At 45.8% G+C, this 21,107-nt stretch overlaps 2 protein-coding genes across 19 annotated transcripts in view; one reads left to right on the plus strand and one right to left on the minus strand.

The window, feature by feature from the left end:
- The window catches only part of LOC119219303 (cytoplasmic dynein 1 intermediate chain 1), a 42,569-nt gene extending 22,961 nt beyond the window's left edge, over positions 1–19,608 (plus strand). For all 18 annotated transcript variants that reach the window (XM_037474424.2, XM_037474429.2, XM_037474426.2 and 15 more), the window contains 7 exons: positions 7,699–7,845; positions 8,966–9,079; positions 9,194–9,327; positions 9,622–9,766; positions 13,851–13,991; positions 15,986–16,111; positions 18,373–19,608. In XM_037474424.2, the coding sequence (XP_037330321.1) occupies positions 7,699–7,845; positions 8,966–9,079; positions 9,194–9,327; positions 9,622–9,766; positions 13,851–13,991; positions 15,986–16,111; positions 18,373–18,483 (918 nt within the window). In that variant the 3' untranslated portion in view covers positions 18,484–19,608. The remainder of the gene's footprint in view (positions 1–7,698; positions 7,846–8,965; positions 9,080–9,193; positions 9,328–9,621; positions 9,767–13,850; positions 13,992–15,985; positions 16,112–18,372) is intronic.
- Positions 19,609–20,315: 707 nt separating this feature from the next.
- The window catches only part of LOC119219558 (electrogenic aspartate/glutamate antiporter SLC25A13, mitochondrial), a 41,365-nt gene continuing 40,573 nt past the window's right edge, over positions 20,316–21,107 (minus strand). The window contains 2 exon segments of the mRNA XM_062558644.1: positions 20,316–20,486; positions 20,488–20,539. Coding sequence (XP_062414628.1) covers positions 20,316–20,486; positions 20,488–20,539 — 223 coding nt within the window.

Consider the following 21,107-nt stretch of genomic DNA (forward strand, 5'->3'; position numbering starts at 1 on the left):
ACACGTCCGGCTCCGCACTGGATTTTAAAGCGCTCCGGTCTTTCACTGCACCGTAATTTATGCAGCTGCCGAAATCCATGTGGTCTTAAGGATAGATTACAGCGATGCGTCTCGTAGCTGCACGAGTCAGTAGTTTTTCCATCTGGTTCTCTGACAAAATATGTACAGTACGTCTGACTTTATTAAAAATGTGGTTTTCTGAAGCATGCTCATCTGTGAATCATGAGTGTGTAATATTAACCGTTTGGGAACAAGATATTTGTGTTAGCGGCTGATAAAATGCTCGGTTTATCAGTTTATCAAGGGGCCAATCAGCTGCTAATGTGTACAACAGAGCTGAACTGTACTGAAGTGGAAATGGGATCTGGAATGAAGTAGCGGCTGTTTTGCATTAAAAAAAAATAGCAATCTGAAACATAACAAAGCATTGTCACAGGACTTTGTTTTTGCTTCTCCCACTCGTGCAAACCACTTCTTCAAACGCAGTGGACTTGTCCACATGCTGAGATTTGTTCCAAGTGAGTGTTTACTGGAACGATGTGCATTAGACAAAGAGATATCAAATGGAGAAAAGACAGACGAAGAATTGAAAGCGAAGAGAAAAAAAAAACTCCCAAGTGCCCCACTTTCCTACCGCCCCGTGTTGGTCAGTGAGCCAGTGTGGCCTGGGGCTGTGCCACGGCCTTTTCATGAGGGGGGGACAGAGAAGTGAATGACAGAAAAACAGAGAAAGATAGATGGAGCGTGCAGCAAATAAACAGGGGCTTATAAATCACACATGGAGATGAAATAGATTGCAAATAGAAAGAAAGAAGCGCATTTAGACTCAGCCATGACTTCCTCTGTCCCTGTTGGGTTCGGATGAAAGGAGCGATGGAGTGGTTCGACGAGGGGGGGGGGGGGGGGGTGCCGGGAGGCATTTCTTTTTCTCGCTCTTACGTTCCTCCGAGCCTTTCGCAAACACATTGGACGCTGCCTAGTAAGCTGCGGATCAGATGACTCTTAATGTGCGAGCATGTTCTGCCGCTTAAGCCCTTCAAACCACACGGCTGGGTGCCTCCCCCCCCCACCCCCCCGCTCTGCTTTCTCCTATTTCTCCTCTAACCTCCCCATCCTCAACTAAAGGAGCAGAGAGGCAAATGGTTCGGCATGTGTTGCCAGTGTTCCCCTGTGGTTGGATGGATAGGTAGATGGCTTTTTATGTGCAGGGTCATGTTGGTGTGAGCATCACAAACACACACACACACAAACAAGGCGGTGTGGGGTAAGAGGATGGTGTCGGATGGTGAAGGGTTTCTGTGGTTGTAGTCGGGTTCAGTGGGGGCTTCGTTGTATAAAGCTATTGCTTATTGAAGGCTTCGTCTTTCAGATGGGGTTTTGGGGAGGTCAGGCTTCTGCATTTCTTGCCGGGCTGTGTGCAGTTTGGTGAATGGTCTCACCAACACGAAAAATACTTCATCAACCATCAGGAGTTTCTTTTCCTGATACGGTTTGATCATCTCAATTATTTCCAGTGCAGTTTTATTTGTTTGTGGGGGGTTTTCGGCGCAGGTTATTAAAAAAAAAAGTGAAACAAACTTGCATGGTGCAAAAATATGGTGTTGGTTTCTTTTTGGGAGGAGCTAAAATTTTTGGCATAATGCAGCTCTTATGTTAAGTGAAGGGTAAATAACCGCACACTTTGCTATTACAGCCATCCACATGAATATTGTGGCTTTTTTTCAGTTGCTTGTCATGTGAATGAGGACATGTCTTTTGGGGCTCTTGGAGTGAAGCGTAACTCTGCAGATTTAGTAAGTACATTTATAGGAATCAGAGGGATATTTAGCCTCATTGGAGAAAAATAGTTTTAATATACAGATTCAGTTCTAGACTTTTGACTCGTGGATACACTTTCTTTTCATGCCTACTCTTCATTCAGCTTCTGTGATGATAAATTACTTTCATTATACTTTTATTATGACACTAAGCAAAATAAAAATATCACGGTCCTCTAACTCTGCCTCACTTTTAGACAGTAAATTAACTATATCTGTACCACGATACGGTATGGGTCCTCCATACTATCCCCATTGGGTTTCATGACCTCACTCTTGGAGCCATTGATCTGTGATACAGTGGAGGAAGTGTGCGATCCATCGGTGTGTGGGCGGGGTTTGTGCTCCAGGAGTAGGGGGCTGCCGGTGCTGAGGACTCTGCTGCCAGTTGAGCGTGTCTCCCCTCATCACGGACGTCTCCGCAGTTGGACCCGTCATCGCCCCGTCCCAGTTGGGTCCAATCTTGTAACTTCACACCAGCCTCTCAAGTGGGCAAAGTCACACCACATTAAAGCGCCCGTTTGACTTAAAGCCTCCACCGGACCCCCCACCCCCCTCCTAGACCACACGCCCCCCCCCCCCCCGTAACAACCCCCGCTGCTGCTGTCATATCCCATCGGACTCAGTCATATTTTTATTAATATCTTGCTGCCGTGCGTCGGCCCCGGGGCCTTTGACCACGACTTGCGGGGAACGAGGAGCAGAGCAGGGGAGGAGTGGGAGGGAGGGAGGAAGGGTGGAGAATTCCAACAGTCCAACAACCTTATTCAAAGAGATGGGAACCCATGCGATATTGAACCGGAGGATGAAGCTGTGTAGGGTTCAACTAGCTCAGCAGAGAAGTCCTGCTCTCTGAACATATGGGCAAATGCCGTGTGGCTGACTGTATTTGATTTACAGCGCACTACGTCTGCTGGCAAAAACAATACAGTGTTGAATTGTGCGGTAACTTCAATTTATTTTCTACGATTCTCAGTCAAGTCCTTTGGTATCTGATCTGAGTCAGGGAACATTTTCATTTAAACTACCCAGTGTTCTTTATTTAATACTGCTCCATTCAGTTCCATGTTTTAGGGAAAAGGTAAATGAATTTCCTCCACTCCGCTTATGGTATCATCCGTGAGAGAAAGAAGCACATACTCTCCAAACCCAGCTATTAAAATAAGTACTGTTTTGGTATCAGTACAGAATCTTTGATCTAGTTTTGACGAGTTCTCTCGAGAACTTTAGTGCGTGTGGTATTATTTACGTTTAGATAAAAGGTAGAAGGAAGAAGTCAATACCAGAAAAGAAAAGATCACTATATGGTTGATACATAAATCCACCGTCAGAGCCACGGACCAGCAATCCGACAAACAAGGGGACTAGGGCTCTAGGAGGCGGGTAAAGGCCTATTTGTCTTCCTCCTCCTCCTCCTCTTCCTGCGTTCGCTCTGGCAAACCTTCATTCTGTGCCTGAAACCGCAGTGACAAAATCCGTGGGGTGTCATAAACGAGTGAAGCCAGGGGAGGGGGGGGGAGAAGAGGAGGAGGAAGGTGGTTGAGAGGAAGGGGGAAGTTGAGAAGCAGGGATGCGAGGGAAGACACTGGGACCCATCTGGTCCCGATAAGGCAGAGTGGAAAACAGATGAGTGCGGTGAGTGCGGGACGGGGGTGGGGGTGGAGCATGGTTCTACTTGGGAGCATGTACTCGCTGGCGTGCACTGTCAACCCCCCCCCCTCCACCCCTCTTTCTTCTCACCAAAGCACGATTGCTCCATTTCTGCATTCCCGAGCCAACTTAAGCAACAGTTTGTTGCCCGAGGAGAGAACGAAAGGGGAGGAGGAGGCAACAAAGGAGGGAGTGTTTGCCTCTCTCTCGCTTTCTTTCTCATTCCTTCGAAGCACCCCGATCCCTCGCTGGGTGCCATCTTTCATCAGTGCCTACCATGTGTGCATTATCCTCCGCAGAACACTTCCCATCACTATAATGAGGGCTGCCAGAAGCACTTAGCCTTGTGAGTCTATGTGAGATGTGGTAGATGATACTTAAACCCCTCGCCCGGGGAGAGAAATGAAAACCCAGTGTTCCGGCTGCCGGAGCGCCGCCCCACAGTAAAAAAAAACCCTCCACAGTTTCATCCACGGGCCCAACACACCCGAGCAACTCTCTCCGCTGCTTTCTCTTCCGGGAGCTGTCACTCCCAACACATCCCCTCCGTCCGGGCTGGCAGGGGACGACTTGGCATGGCGCCTTGACCCCGCGCTGCACGTCAGAGAACCATCCACGCAGCCGCTGCGTTTTGGAAATGAAACGTCAGCTTTGCGATCCAGTTGGACTCGGATGTGCGTGAGCATTGTCGACACGAGGGATGTGGCGCTTGTGGGACTGATACGTCCAAACCGGTCAATCTGAAAGCTGTATAAGCTAAGAGTGAAGCTGCATTCAGCAACATCGGCATGTTCAGCACAAAGATTGGAAAACAGGACAAAAACATCTGGCGGGGCCATCACCAAGGTAGCAGCACCTCTGAAACTCACCAATTGACTAAACAAAAACATACAAATGGCCTAGTTTTGTGTACTTTCTGAACTCGTCTAGTACAGTTGTCCTTGCAAACGGTTCTTCACTGTTGTCATTCTTTTTGTCGAGCCTCACATTTTCGAAGGCCCGCCTGAAATCTCTCACTTGTGTTGACCACAACTCATTCCTGGGCTTTGAGAGTCCTTCCTGCAACGCCCTCACTAAAATACTATTATCGCACGGACGCAAGAGGGAGGTGACTTTTCTATTTGACCTCTCTGGAAAATAAGTGTTTTTCAAAATGTTCTTTAAAATAAGTTAAATGTTTACACAGTGAGATAAATTATTTATGTTGTATTTGTTATTCTAGGCAAAATAATAAGAGTCATTAATGGCAAATAAAAAGACAGAAATCCAACCGATACAGCCAAGACCCAGCAGTCCATAATTCAGCTCTAAACTCAGTCATTAATTTCCTACATGACATTGAAATTGGAAATCCGCTTCAGAGTGTCAACCAATTCCCCTTGAGCTTAAATCATAAACCTCCTTACAGTGCGGGACAAATTGATCTTATTTCATTCCGTACATGTAATGGGCATAGCACTCCAGAACATATGTGCTGATGTGACATTTTGATTAGAAGCATTTAGGGGGAACGGCTTTCATGTTAAGTCCAAGCTCGGCGCTGGCAGGCGCCTCAAAGTGCACCACCGGGACAAAGCCCGGATCATTTTCAGTAGCTCTCTCACTAAGCCTGACAGTACCAGAGGGGGAAATGATGGCAGAACGTGTGGTTTCTTAAGGAGAGGATTCAGAGCTTAGCCGGGAGTTTTCCTCTTAAGATGGGAACGCTGATAGGGCCTTCGGATTCAAACTAACATGTGGAGCGAATAGAGGGGCTCCTGATTCGATCTGGCTCCTCGTTGGCGTTACTCACGCGGGGGGGGGGGGGGGGGGGAGGGGTTGGAGATGTGTATTTAGCGGAGGAGGAATGACAAGGGAGCGGGGATGTTTCCTATTTGTGCCTGTATGTTTGTGGATTTATGTGTTTGTTCAAACATCATTTTGATGGTTTTGATAGTGAAACACAATAAGGTCACGTTCATCTTTCCTGGAAAAGATCAAAGGGAGGGCTGTCTCTCTAGTTTAAAGGTATTGATGTATTTCAGGTAGTATTCTGTTAAATTGGAACAGTCTGGAGTACCACATGGACTAAGACATGTCTAATTAGATATGACACTTTTAGCAGTCCTATGGTTTCTATCTCTTAATGCATAAAGATGAGCTTCTACAGAGTGATGAGGAGCAAAAATGCATCCATGCGTTGAGCAGCACAGCTGATCTTAGCGTAAACACTGGTGACAGGGAGCAAACGTGAAGCCAAGCCGGATGCCGGTAGCCTCTTTCTTTTAAAGTGGTAGCGATAGTATTTCATTCAGAACAAAGAAAGATTTAGCTATTCATGTGTTGTTATGCTTCCTTCAGTCTGCTCTCCCAGAGGCCAGATACTGTTAAGACCTCAGACAGCAGCCCACAGAGTGCAAAGGTCATCCAAAAACTCTTGTGTGTTAGAAGAACGTGGTCAAGTTGGAGGCAGACACATTCATGTGTCTTTGAGTATTAGAGCTTTTGTCCTGAAGTGGTTTTACTACTAGTTTTTTATTTATACTTCTGGTATCCACCGACCGATGCCAGATTAGCAATATTTTCCTTCAATCAAGTCCATTTGATTTTAGAAAAAGGGGTAAAAGTTCTGCTCGTCCATTTCTAGCTTTGTTTTTTACATTTAATGTTTAATCTTTGACAGCAAATTTAACATATTGAATAATTCTTCATACGCAATATAGAATGTAAATTATATGTTTTGGCCATTAAATGTTGTGCATTAATACGTACTAATAGACCAAAATCCCTGATTCCACTTTTCGCTTAACTTTGTAAATGAACTTTTTTTCCGGAGAGAGCCTCTTTCCCGGCTGACGAGGTACTTTTTTTTTTTTTTTTTTACCACCAAAGTTGAGTTTATTTTGAGTCGCGACATCTGAAGCGACTGCCGAGCCGGTTTGCCTGCACTCCACAGAAACAAAAAAAAAAAGAGAGTGAAAGACTGTGCCGTGTTTTCTTTCCCTCTGGTTTGTTTTCCAGTCTGCCTTTAAAACGAATTGGGGTTTCGGAGTTGGCCGCCTAGCACACGATGTGGTGGCAGGGACAGAGAGGGGGGTGGGGGGGGGGGCACTCGGCACAAGAATACAAAAAAAGAAGAGAAAAATAAAACAAATGTTATACTTTATGCCTTGAAATGTCTTTGTCAGATTTCCTACCGGCTGGTCCCCAAAAGTACCATAACGACCACATCTACATGTTTGGCATATTAGTGCCTCCTGCCTAAAGCATGTATACCAAGGATAAAAACAGATGTCGGACAACTGACCTCCAGCAGCCGTATTGTTCACTAATACTTCATTTGTCAACGTCAAGGTCATGACCTGTGTAAACCACGACAGATACCTAGAATCGATCAATCATTGACCTAATCAAACACAAATAGTCTTTTGTTAAAGCAACTGTTCAAGGTAGTGGTGTCATTAGGTTTGAGGCAACATGGTATAATGTTAGTACCTATTATAGTCTCTTTTACAAAACTACAACTTACTGACGGTCTGCCATGAGCTTCCTGTTTAATGCTCTCGCCGGCGAGGTAGGATTTTGCAGCTCTACTAGATGGATGGATGGGTGATTTTGACAGTCCATAACACCACTTTACCCTCCTGTAACAATATTAACGCTCAAACATTTTTTTCATAAGCCTGCGCAGTGCAGATGGTTCAGTGGTTCCGGTTGAGGGAAGCCCATATGAGACGAGCAGTGGAGAGGAACCAAGACTCAATAAACACGCCCGCCGGGCCGGGGGGAAGTTCAAGGGTGCGCTTGTCATGACGGGGGCTACAGTGAGCGCTCCAGTGGCTGCCGGGGGTTTTGATGCTGTAATGTGAAGCGGCCGGTGGCAAGAGAACTACAATTCCCCTCTTTGTCTGGTCTCCGCCCCGGCGTCACCCCTCTGTCCCCTCCTCAGCGGACCCCCCCCCGCCGCCGCAGCCAAACTCATCATCTCGCTCCCCGCCCATGTCCCCGATGGCCGCCACCCATCACGATGCCTTGATCACCGGTTCCCGGCCCGCGCTCCGTCTAGCGTTACCGCTTCATATCTTTCTTTGTTTTAGCCGTTTTCTCGCCGCCTGCTGTTTTTATCTACACACATTTCACCCGGGCCGGGGACCGCTTCTGTCCTCACCCTGTCCCTTCTTGGTCCGACAAGTTCAAAGATAGAGTAAAACAAGGAATATGTGTAACCTCATCCCCTGCCTTCGTCTTTCAGTCTCCAGTGGTATCGGTGGGCTTCGCCAGGTTTCATCCCAACCTTGTCGTGGGCGGGACCTACTCGGGACAAATCGTCCTGTGGGACAACCGCAGTCACCGCCGGACGCCCGTCCAGAGGACGCCTCTGTCTGCCGCTGCTCACACTGTAAGAGACGCAGTCCAGCACAACAAACAGTTTTGACACATTTATAAAAAGGGGACAAAGAAAAATATCAGATCCGTGTCTGATTTTCAACCCTTTTTTCATTTAAAAAAAAAAGTTTTTAAAACAGATGAATATCTTAATATTGAACTCAATTGAATATTGAATATATCTGATATTACTGAATGTTGATTTCTGGACCAAGCAAGCTATGTTAAGACATCATTAATGGCCCTATGAAATTATGATGAAGAAAAGAATGATGAAGTTTGACGTTTCAGTCAGTAATGAAATAGATGTTTTTTGCAGACATGTTTTGAATAAGCTTAGACCAAAACAAAAAGCTCCCCGTGTTGTGTTTTAAATATTAAAACAATAACGAATCTGATTCAGTAAAAATGTGTCAAATAAATACCATGATTACATTTGACATGATAACACTGCGGCTTTGACACTGATCTTCACAATAGAAACACACACTCAAACACACCTGCACCCTAGTACAAACCTCAGGACGCAGGGCTGTGTGTAGTCACGGCATATACACACGCACAAACACACACTGCCACACGTCACCGCTGCAGCAGGTCTAAACCGTGAGCCCTTTGCTCCCGTCTTCTCCAGTCAGTGCGGCCATGCAGCTAGCATGGCGCTGATTGCTGAATGGACTCTTTGTGCGGCCCAGCACACAAATCAATTACTGCCCAGTAATGACATAGTGGTTTCACACGCTCCTCTTGTAAGGGACACACTGCACACTGGCACATGTGAGCATGCTGCATTTGTACTAATTCTCATGTGTTTAAGGATAAAATTACATTATCATATCAGGCTCATGGTTAAAAATTTAACTTGATTATTATAAGGAAATTATTTGAAATGTGCTGCGTCCTTGAAAACCTACTTGACTTAGGAATGCACCCAATATTTACTATATTAAATGTCATATGTGCTGAATTATGTATTGCGATTGTTATGATACTGTGAAGCAGAATGTGACATTTTTGATTGGGCACCGTAAGTAACTTAGATTACTAGCTATTGAAAGCATTATCTGTTCTGTTACACAGATGTACGTCCCCACAGGTCTCATTTATGTGTCTTTATCTTTCTTTGCATGTAGCACCCGGTGTACTGCGTGAACGTGGTCGGCACACAGAACGCCAACAACCTGATCACTGTGTCCACAGACGGACGGATGTGCTCCTGGAGTCTGGACATGCTTTCCCAGCCACAGGTACACATCACCTAACACACTCACATGGTTTTAGTGTTTAGCGTTTGAATGTGTAGTGTATATGGCCTCACATGAGTTCTTCTTCTTGTGTGTGTGTGTGTGTTTAAACTCTAGGAGTCCATGGAGCTGGTATACAATAAATCCAAACCTGTAGCGGTGACAGGCATGGCTTTTCCCACGGGAGACGTTAACAACTATGTGGTCGGGAGTGAGGAGGGAACTGTGTACACTGCATCCAGACACGGCAGGTTGGTGGACACACACACACACACACACACTAACAAACAGAAAAAACATCACCGACGCTGGATCACTCCAGCGTGTTTGGACAGATTTTTGATGCCTTAATTGATTTGCTTCCTTAACCGGGAATTGACAAACAAATATACATTTACAAAGTAAACGAAGCAAATTAAACTGAGATTTACAAAACGCACAACTGTAAAGGAATTCCATTTGGACACTCTGCTACGTATTTATCAAGCAGAGACCACTGAAACCCTGCAGAGCTGAGTACTGTGCTCTTTGTCGTCACCCCGCAGCAAGGCGGGTATCTGTGAGATGTTCGAGGGCCACCAGGGGCCGGTGACCGGCATCAGCTGCCACAGCGCAGTGGGCACCGTCGACTTCTCCCACCTCTTCATCACGTCCTCCTTCGACTGGACCGTCAAACTCTGGAGCACCAAGGTAGGCGCGCGCGTGTGTGTGTGTGTGTGTGTGTGTGTGCGAGCGCGCGCAAGAGGTGAGAGGGAGGATGTGTGGGGGGTTGATTGTGGAAAATATGTGTGAGAGAGATCTGAGAGCGAGAATAAACTAGTGAGTGGGGGGGGAGAGAGGTGATTTTTTATAGGTAAGAAACTGTGTTTTCTGCGTGGGAGTCGGGTTAGTTTCCTTTCTGTGTGTCAGTTTTATTATTCAATAGAAGAAGGACACAATTAGGATCTGACGAGTTGTAGGGGTGTGAATCCCCTCATTAGAGGGAGTTAGAAAAAGCTTTTATGATATTGATGCTTTGATTTTTTTTTTCTATGGAAATTTGGCTTAAGGGCAGTTTCCTCCATATGTGTGCTACCTTCAGTAAGATCTACAAGGCTTTAGTTTTACAGATGGCACAAAACAGGTGAACAGTCAGTACCAAGGAAGTGAAAGGTATGCTTGAGTCTGCAGGCTGCAGGCAAAACTAAAACCATCACTTTTCATTGGAATCATACTGCGATTTAAACATGTATCAAGATATCGTGATACATAGACATGTTTTCCAAATTGGTAATAAAAAGCACATTGCTCTGATAATAGATGATAACTGAAAGTCTATACTAAATACTTTAATTTATCTAGTATTTCATTCAAACAAAAGTATCCAAAACCAGGTAGATATTTTATTATAGAATAAGCAGAACGCAAGCTCTTACACACCTTTATCAAGAATTAATATTACATAAATATCAATCAATGTATGTCTCGATATACATCCTTTTCTTCTCTTGTTTCAAAATCCAAGCCACTTTCACTGACATGGCCACATCCTTTGATTATTGTTTAAAAAGCACCAGACAGAATAGTAGGTGAATCAGATCAGCTTCTCATAGACCGTCTGCACGGATCTTAAATGCACTCAGTGAGTCCAACGCACACTCGTTGGTGTTTGAGTGACCTCGTCCACTCTGGGCATTTGTTTGTCTTTCAAATCCGCTGCAAGGAATGCCACTTTGACAGAGGTTCAGCGGCAATAATTCAACCGTCACTGTTTCTGTCAAATGGGTGTTTAAAGAATCAGAAAAATTGGCTAATATTACATTAGATGTCATTTAGCTGAAGCTTTTATCCAAAGCGGGCTAATAGATTTAAGCAGAGCGTTTAATGATGACTCCTGAGAGGCACGGCAGTGCACTCAGGTACATTTGAGATTATAATCAGAGATTATTCATTGTTTCATTTGTACAAAATGAGTGGAGTTGAAATGAGGAACAATATGTTAGAAGAAGAAAGTGGAACATTGGAGAATGTATAAAGTTAAGAATCAATTTTTATTATTTGGAAAGGACAAAAGTTAAAGGAATGGCAAGGTCCAATACCACGACGTTGTACAGGAGGTTTATAATCAGAAAGAAGGAAAAAGTGGAAACAGTGGGAAAGAGGAGACTGCAGGGAAAAGTGCCGGGAGGCGTTTTAGAGAGAAGTAATGGAGGCGATGCTGACGTTGAAGGACAGAGGGATCAACACGAGCAGGGCGTCAAACAGCAAGCACAGCCAAATATCAAAGAGACCTGCTCAATGTGAGGAAAATGCATAATGCATATTGCATAATACCTCCAGCTTTATGCAAGATCCAGTTACAGCTCTCATACTTTAACGTGACAGGCAGTACAGCACCGATGAGTTTTAGCTCATGTTTGCATGCAGCTACTCCATGAGTCTGCGAAGAGTCCCGCGACACATATTAAAACATTTCTGTGGATTTTCTTCAGAACACTGTGTTATTTTTCAGGATTTGGGAATTCCCTTTCCTTTAAAGGGGAACCGCAGGAATGTGTGTCTGTCTCTTATCCCACAAAAACGATATTTGTGTTTGGGCAGGGGCGGAATACCTGACTGTGTGTGTGTGTGTGTGTGTGTGCCCACCACACAGGCCTCACATGCACTTTAAGCAAGCTGCCTTTGCTTTTCCTAAAGTCCCCCCTGAGGTTTTGCCCCTAACCCTCGTGTCGCAGCACACAGGCGCGTATATATTTGCGCGTATCCCTCACGCCGACCCTCACAGTTCAAAAAGGCCGTCGCACAGAAGCGCGCTGATGCCGTTTCCCCCGGCGCGGTAAATATTGTGGTCAGTGGAAACATTTCGGAGTGCGAAGACGTCGCGACAGCTGCGAGTGGGTTTGTGATTGTGCATAACTTGAGCCGTCCTGCCCTCTTGACCCCAAAACCAGCATCTAATAACGGTTCCACTTTTTAATTAAAGGCCTCCGTCGCAGGCCGCGCACGTGATTGTTAACGAGCGTGTTTGCGCTGAAAGAGAAAGCGTACTCCTGACAGAACCTCACTCCCCTCAATGTGTGGTTCTAAAACCCGGTGTGAGGATTTTAGCCCCAAAAGCCTGCCATAGGTTGTCTTTGGGGTTTGATTTTTACGGCAAAATCAGAAGACGCTGGCTGATGCATATTTTAGCATCAACATCTCAAGTGTTAAATCCTTAGCAGGCATCGGCCCATGTTAAAACGTGGCATTGCGCCGTGATGCTCTTCAGTACTCGGTGTCATGCTTCTCTAGTTCAAACGTGCCAGAAACTCCCCAGCTTTGCACAGGAAAGATATTGACAACCAGTTACATCACCAGCGGCGCCACAAGGATTTTAAGATTAGTTTAAAGCTTTTGTTGCTGCAGATTATTTACCCAAATCACCTTTTTTGAGATTGATGACATCTTCCAGGTAAAATAGTAGTTTACGTACACCAGGACTTTATTTGTTTTTTGATGTATGACTTTGTCAGCATTTTGTTTTTTAAATGCTTAGTCTTCTGTCAAATATATTTGATCATTTATCATATGTAGTCTCATTTTGTATACTTTTCACACATCATTTATCATCACATTGAACATGGCGGTGAGTCAAATGTAATTCTAAATAGCACCTTGTTTCCTTCTCCCGAGCCCAGTTGTTGTCTTTTGACTTAAGTTAGTAAGTAAGTAATCCTGACTGCTCACAGTTAGTCGTCAATGACTCGTTTGCTGCTTGAGGGAAATCAAAGGTCATGTTTAGTAATTGCTCTCATTAACAAAATGAACTTGTATTAAGAGGCGTCGTTCAGCCGTCAGATTGTCACAATAGAATTACATTTGAAATGCATTTGGGTAGTGCGAAATAAAAGAGATGTGAGATGGAGAAGAAGGACCTCTGCTGTCACCCCGCCGGCTAGAAAACAGGTTCAATCGAGGCTTGAAATTGGCTCAGCTCTGTTTGTTTGTGTGTGCTGGAGTGTGCACTGCTATCTGTCTCCAGGTCGCACAACCTTTCAGAACAACTGTGGAGTGAAAGAGTAAAGGTGATGAAGAGAAAGAGAAGGAATGGGAGAGAAAGAGAGAGGGGCTACATTCCTTCATTTGCTCTTCCAGCCAACCTGTCTCCTCGCTACCTGTCAGGAATGCAGTTTGTGAGCCTCTGGAATCCTAATGGGCACAGACACACACACACACACACACACACACACACATAAGGGTGTTATTCTCACGCACACACAAACACACACACACACAGCACAACAGTAGCCTTCAGACATAAAAGTCTAGAAACTGCGTCCCCTTCAAAAAGGTTTGTCCACCAGAGAGCACTGACAAGTTTTTTTTTTATTTCCAACTATTCTGAAATAACTTTTGTTTAAAATATTGACATCTGTTGATGTCCTTTTGTTCCCATTTCCATCTCCTCCCATCTCCCTCGCACTCAGACAGCTGTTGCGCTGAGGTTACAGTACACCTTGTGGAGGGGCCCTCCCTTTCATCTCTCCCAGCGGTTTTATGGTGCTGTGTGAATGTGCAAGGCTTTTTAATTAGGCTCTGCACCCAGACAGGCCCCAAGGCTGAGGCAGCGCCACTCTGTCTGAAGCTCGCTCACTCCCTCTCTCTCCGTTTCGCCTGTCTCTCTCTCTCTCTCTCTCTCTCTCCTTTCCGTCTCCATTGTGTCATCTTCTGTAAGCCCCCTGACGCTCGTCCCCTCTCTCTCTCTCTCTCGACACGCACACGTCCGTAGATAACCTCTTCTGCCGCTCTCTTTCAGCACAACAAGCCTCTGTACTCGTTTGAGGACAACGCCGACTATGTGTATGACGTCATGTGGTCGCCCGTGCACCCTGCAACCTTCGCCGCCGTGGATGGGATGGGCCGCTTGGACCTGTGGAACCTCAACAACGACACTGAGGTGTGTGTGTGTGTGTGTGTGCACGCTTTGCTGGGTGAAAATAGGTTATAATGGGTGGGTTATCTCTTTGTGTGTGTTCGGTGTCCTCGGGGCCAGTAGCCGGGGCCTCTGCCCGAACCGCACAACCAAACACCCAAGCCTTTTCCCTCCCCATCACCCCGTCACCACCCAACCACCACCACCAACCCCAACCCCTTCACGTCCCTCCCTACACACACACTCACACACACAATTCAAGTTTCCCCTGTGGGCGTTTCACACAGCCCTCGCTTTAAATCAAACAGGGAGACAGTCCCACTCGCAGGCTCCCACCCAGACGCTCCGCTTACATTCCTGTGCGACCTCTGTCCAACGTTCAGGCGACCTCGAGACCCCCCCCCCCCCCCATCTCGTCTCATCCGACTCCCGCACTCAGTTCCATCAGTGAAGTACCAAGAGACCACGAACAGAGAGTCTGAGAAGGAAATAATAAATAGAGAAGGTTGAGGCCATGGGTTAAGTTCCCCAGTACTTTGGGGCAGGATTTATTTTAGGTCGAAAGCCTTTGAGGCCATTAAAGGAATGAGATTCAATACATTGCCTGTAATTGGACTGTTTTTCCAAAACAGTAATACTCTAATTGTAATAGATTTTATGGTAATGTATTGCATGAACCAAATGTGTTTTTGCAGTTTCATAGTTATAAAATGTACAGTTTGGAGAAAAAGAACTGTATCTAAATATTTAACAATCCCTTAAAGGAAGAAAAAAATTGCAATATAGAGAAAAAATGTCTTCACCCATGAGTCCTTATTCCAACCTTATTCCAACTGAGATATGAGAATGGGAACCAAACCCTTGATCACTCAGGTTAAAGTTGGATAAAAGGTTCCCCATTTTCCTTTTCTTTTGGTTTCCATGGAGACAACACCGACGGTGCCTTCATCTCTGCAGATGCTCTCTTCCCTCGGTCGTGATGCCCTTTCACTGTCCTCCTCATTTTCTTTCAACGCCTTCATAGGGGCCGAATCTAAAACTCACTGCTCATCAGGATCCTCTGTTATATTTCAGCTTCCTCCGTGTCCTCTTATCTCTCTCTTCCCATCGCTACCATTCAGTCTTCCCCCTGCAGCACAGAGGACAATTTCTCAATGGTTCCCCTCAGCAGCGGCCTTTTCACAGAGGAAGAGTTCATTATTGACGGCCTAACTTGGCTCACTATGTGCTTCATGAGAAACATTTTTCTCAAGAGACACACAGACGGATATACCAGACGCATGCACATCATACACTGAGTCTAATAGAAACAGACCGCCATTGTTGCAGCATATTAAAAAAAAAAAAAAAAAAACACACACACACATAACGGAGCAGCACAGCGCCTGGTTCTCATTTCCAGCCCACGTAAGCAGGCGTATACAGCCAATTTAAAGCGCTCAGTTCAGATCCACACGGGCGGAGCAGTGGAAGCTAGCAGGCTAATGGCAGTCAGTCTGTGGTCAGCAATGCTTTGAATACCCAGAAGCTCGGTGTGTGAGGCGACATGATGCCAAGTCCTCTGTCTCCACTGGTGACATGCGTCAGACCTGCCTGCCACATGTCAGGAACAGTTTCTGGAAACGCTGCAGATGGTTTTAGGATTTTTGAAGGTGCAACAGGAGCACTGCTGTTTACCCACAATAACAAAACATGGGTGCAGTTACTGTATTATACACTATATAGCACTGTGTTGATATTGAGAAGTTGTCATTTTGACATTTATGTTGGACCAACTTTTTTAACAAGCTTTTCTATGACTTTTACTTCTTCTGACATTTTATTCTACTTCTTTGGGGACTGTATTTTCATCTATTTAAAAAGTCCACAATTTGCAGTATTTCTCTCACTCCAAAGAAGTTCATAAAGGTCCTACCAATTTGTTGTGAATTGTACATCCTAGTATACCTATATTGTATATCTATTCAAGTTTGCAATATCGGTAAATAAATGTAGCATTTGTTTAATCTATTCACCAGGTCCCGACTGCCAGTGTGACGATTGAGGGGGCGTCAGCCCTCAACAGGGTACGCTGGTCCACGGGGGGAAAGGAGGTGGCTGTGGGAGACTCGGAAGGGCGAGTCTGGATCTACGATACTGGAGAGGTATTCAGTAATTGTGTTTTTTACGTGGATGAATCACATAACACTTTAAAACTCACTGCGTGTGCAAAAAAAGGAAATACTAGCAATGTACAGTAGACGTATTACATATCAGTAAGAAGGACCAATTCGGGATTGTTTTCGATCCTTTCTAATTCTGCAATTCGCTCCATCTGTTGAATGAACAAATAGGTCTGGCTCTTGTTTTCACATGAGCTCATTGTACCTTTTAGCTCTTTTTTTTTTTTCTTGTGTGGTCAATTATTTTTCTCTTCTTTGACCCTGCCTCAGAATCAGCCAAAACCGCGTAGTAAAAAATCCCAAAAGAAAATCTCATACAGGCCAACAGATTGGCAACATACCACAGAAACTTGAGCTGATAATGTGAACGTCGTCGGCTCTTCTGCTCTGTTCACTGCTTTTACTTTAATTATGAAGACCTATTGCTGATGGTCGTGTTTATTTCTGTTGGTGAAGGAGTCATCAATATTACATTGAGACAGTTTAACAACCAGGTGAAAACGTAACTTTTATATTTTTGTATAAAGTAAACAAAGTTCCTTGCAGTGTTAAAATAAATCGGCTGAGCACATTTTTGTTGCATTGGCTGCATTGGAGTGCCGTGATGCAGGAAGCTGGTGGTTACTGCGCATCAAAGATTTAATTACACCCAAGTCAAAAGAACGAGTAAACTACACTGGATCCAAAAAGTATTGCAGTGTCACAATTAAGTTGTACAACAGAAGTGTGAAATTATGGTGCCTGTGAAACACTCCCGATTCTACCAAAATAAACTCGCATGTGGTGGGGAGACTTGAGAAATAATAAAGTTGTGTATCCAATTTTAACTGAATCATGGTTTAACAATTAATAATTCTATTTGCTGAGTTCCAAGTGTCCATATTACTGGTCGAGACACACACTATCTAGACTAGATATGAGTGCGTTCCAGTAAATCCTCCACATGCACCACAACCATTCATTTTAAGGCTTTAAACTCTGTGTGTTTACTCAGCTGTCAGAATGACCACGAATGTATGTGTTTGATCCCCCCCGTCCCTCTTTCTGTCGCTGTCAAATGGCCCCCACGTGACTTGGCCATCGTAGCCACAACGCGGCCAACCACCCGCCCCCCTCCCTCTGCGCTCTCCCGCGTTTGAAGAGCTCTGGTTAGGATCCCCATGCGAAGTTGCGTTATCCTGGTCGCTAATTTTAGCTTCTCTTTTGTTGTGCGGTAGGTTGGAGGGAGGTGGCCTCCACGCCGGGTAAATGGTAACAGAGAGCCGTCATAAAGTGAGCGGGGTGGAACGGTTTTATGATTCCAAATGGAAGTGTGTCGTGGTAAAGATGGAGGTTTCTGCTTCTACACAAACGTCCGGCCAACAGTAACCTGTGAGATGGTTCTAGGAAGGCAAAATGCTATTATTTCAGTAGTATTTTCCTCGCTACATGTTGTATCAGCAGGGTTTTGAATATGTACGCAAAGTCCAAAGTAAAAAACAACTGCAATGAGATAAAACCAAAAAGTCGAATCAGGGTAATTCTCTTAATGTAGGTCCATGTCGCGAAAGCGTTTCTGACCTGCTGCTCTTTGAAGTCTGACAACAGCGAATCCGTCGGCGTTGCTTTGACACTTTGACGCTTCTTGGGGTCTGTTAAAATACGGCTGCTAGCAGTAAATGCACCGTATACACAGCGTTCAGGCGGTACCCCCCTGCTGTGGCCAGCCGAGGGGATCAAAATGGCTGCTTCCCTCCTCCTGGTTCCTGTTTAATTACAGCCCGGGCCATTCAAAGCCGCTCACAGGCAGCTTGGGTGGCAGCCGCAGCTTTTGTCCCACTCATTCTGACTCCCACGATGCAGGGCTGCTGCTGCTGCTGAACGGGTAAAGAACCTTGAGTTTGACATCCTGTGTGAGCCCTGTGATCAGCGCAGCCAGCAGCCGACTGAAATACCCCAACATCTATTTGGTGGGACTGTGTGGACCAGTGGATGAAATGACAATGGTTCTGATGCTCCTCCCGACTTTTCTCGCATTGATGACAGAACTGACGAAAGAGAACACATGGCTTTCATGTCACGTTCCATAGCCACCTTATTTTTGTTATCCTGCCATCATTGTCCCCCTCCCCACCCGTGGCATCATTACTAGAACAACTCCCCAGTGAAAAGGCGCCCATGCGTTCTTGGCCCGGCACCGTTGCAGACGTGTCCATCCAGCGCTTAACACCACGTTACCGGTGTGTCTTTGATGTCTCCCACAGCTGTCGGTGACCCACACCGATGACTGGGGGCGCTTCGCTCGTACCCTGATGGAGATTCGTGCTAACCGAGGCGACGGCGAGGAGGAGGGGCCTATGGAGCTGGCTTCGTAGAGCGGGACCCTGAAACCCGACGAGGAGGGGATTCGAGGCCACGGCGGTGTACTATGAAGCAGAATTAGAAGGGTTTGCGACGTGTGTTGAGTTGTCAATGTCATGAACATTGCTCGGGGTCGAGGCGACGCGTCGGCTGGAGTCCCAACGTTCATAGGGTTTTTTTGTTTTCTTTTCGCGCTCTCTCTGAACTGCTGAATATGCCGTTGTGTTCTCTGGCCTTTTTGCCCACGCCGGCTGAAAAAGAAGCTCTCTATAGGGGGAAGCGACTCTGAACAGAAGGTCCCTTCACGTCATTTATTGTGATATTAAACCTTTTTCTTTTCCCACTGCATATCATATATACACTAAAGGAAAAGATGCGTTTCCATTGCTGCCGTCTGATTGGCTGCTCGCTCCGGTTCGCCCTCGACCGCAGTAGGCGGCGTGCTATCGACCCACGTCTTCTTGCAGCTCACAGAGGAGCCTGATGAAGAAGACCGGTGGTGTCCATTATCGCTGATTGTGGAGTTTTAGTCGCTTCGTAGCCTGGAGGCGCTACCGGCGTCACTGTAGCATGTGTGTCTCAAACTGTTTTTGGTTGGGTTTTTTTCTCCCCCGTTTCGTTCATTTTGGGGACTGCATCCACTCTCCTGTAAACTGTGTGTGTTAATGGTTACGCTGCTGACCTGTTACCGATTTCTTTCTTCAGTGAATTGAGGTGATGCCGTGAGCCTACTGTATATAAGAAGTGGCTTATAGCCTTATGAAGATGTCTGTACTGTGACGATGCTTTGCACTATCCTAAAAGTGATGCAGGTTCCATAGACTAGTCGTGTATTGTTTACAAAATGTCATGTTGACTTTCTGTTGTGCTTCTTTTCTCTGTACTGCATGCGACACATTCCTGAAATATTCCAGATTCATCAACACAGAGTGATAATGGTGACGTTTGTGGCTGCTCTATGTCAGTGTTTCAGGGCGGCAGAAACGGAACAAAGTGTGCTGTTGGCACTTTGTCTTTTGTTCTGAAGAAGAGTAACGTTTATATTTAATAACAATAAGTGAATTACCAAGAGACGTAATGTGACGCAGAATGCTGGATGTTAAACGTGTTATGTTTACTATTAAAGCCCAGCTGCTGAACTGTTGTCTCCCTCTTTTTCCCCACAAAGCAGAACTGGGAATCAAAGGGAAAGCTGCAGCATACATTAAAAACAACAGGAGTTTCTCTTTAACCTCCGTACACCACACAGTGCACAGTTATGCAGGAATATTACACACCACGTGTAACTCCTACATTCTCTGTGCCGTACACATTTAAAATACATACACAGTCGTGACACAACTCAGAACTGCAGTGGATGCCAGCTGTCTCTCAGATATTCAAACATCTGCATACATTTAGCCCTGAAACCAAACATCTCACAGTGAGCACTGTGTACATTCAGGATGGATCACTGATACTTTACATTCAAGTCATCTTTGGTCATGTTTTTGTGGAAGAATTTGATCAAATGAGCACACTATTAACCAAAATGTCTGTATAGATATTCAACATATTCATCCCTACACATTACACAAAAGCTGCAACTGTATGAAGTGTTTGATAATATATTCCAAGAAAAGCAAGCAGCTCGGGTGTGTTTTAACTTCTTGTGCCTGTGTGCACAGACTAAACCGTATGAGAAACATAACCGCATTATAATACGGCTCAATACAGTGTCAATCAATGGAGAGCCACCAAGTACCCCCTCGAATCAGCTCACTAGTCCATATGGTTACATATACCAGGTAATAAGTAACTTATCATAATAAAAACGACATACAAGCCCCATCTTGCTCATGTACCCTCACCCCTGCTCCCTTGAACCACGGAGGTTGAGGGGGGGGGGGGGTGGGTTTACACCGGCGGGGGCCTCTGCCGCCGTCGCCACTGAGCAGCGTGGGAGACCAAACCTGCTCCCGATGCCTGCGAACGTGGCCACGGCCGACCTGAGGCCCCCCGTGTGGGCGGGGTTTGGGCGCCCACAGGCGGATCCGAGACTTCGGGGTGGGCTCCGAGCCAGCCGGCCTTCTGCGGTGTGGGGAGAGAGGGTGAGGCGGGGGGGGGGGGAGGAGACGCCGGAGGCAACCCGCGTGCACAAGAGAGAGAGAGAGCGTTGAATAATGGAGGAAGATGGAGGGAAAGGTGAGGAGTGGTGAGAGTTAAAATGGAGGGAGGGGGGGACAACCAACGCAGTGTGAGATGTTACCTTAATCCAAATTGCAGAGCGAGTGAGCGTGCACAGACAAGAGTTTTACCATTATAGTTATTAAATCATAAATTTAGATCATGTTCGACCCTGTTCACCACAGACATGAACCTCGTGATATACAATCTGAAACCATCATTGATTTCACGTGGAGCTTGGCGATGTGCTGCCAACATAAACAGCAATGCACGGATCTGCTCGCATTAAAACCAACCCCAAAATTGCCTTTGGATCTGCAGATGATTCGGTTTGACTGCGAGCCTTTAGGAAAGAGAGGGGGCACCATGCAAGAGTCATGAGCCTTCCAGTGACATGCATGCACTCATGCATGTGCAACACAGCTGTCCGTGGAATGAAGCACTTTCTCGGTCGCCTTGAGAGGTTCAGCTC

Source organism: Pungitius pungitius, chromosome 17 (genome assembly GCF_949316345.1).
Source record: "Pungitius pungitius chromosome 17, fPunPun2.1, whole genome shotgun sequence".
Lineage (NCBI taxonomy): Eukaryota > Metazoa > Chordata > Actinopteri > Perciformes > Gasterosteidae > Pungitius > Pungitius pungitius.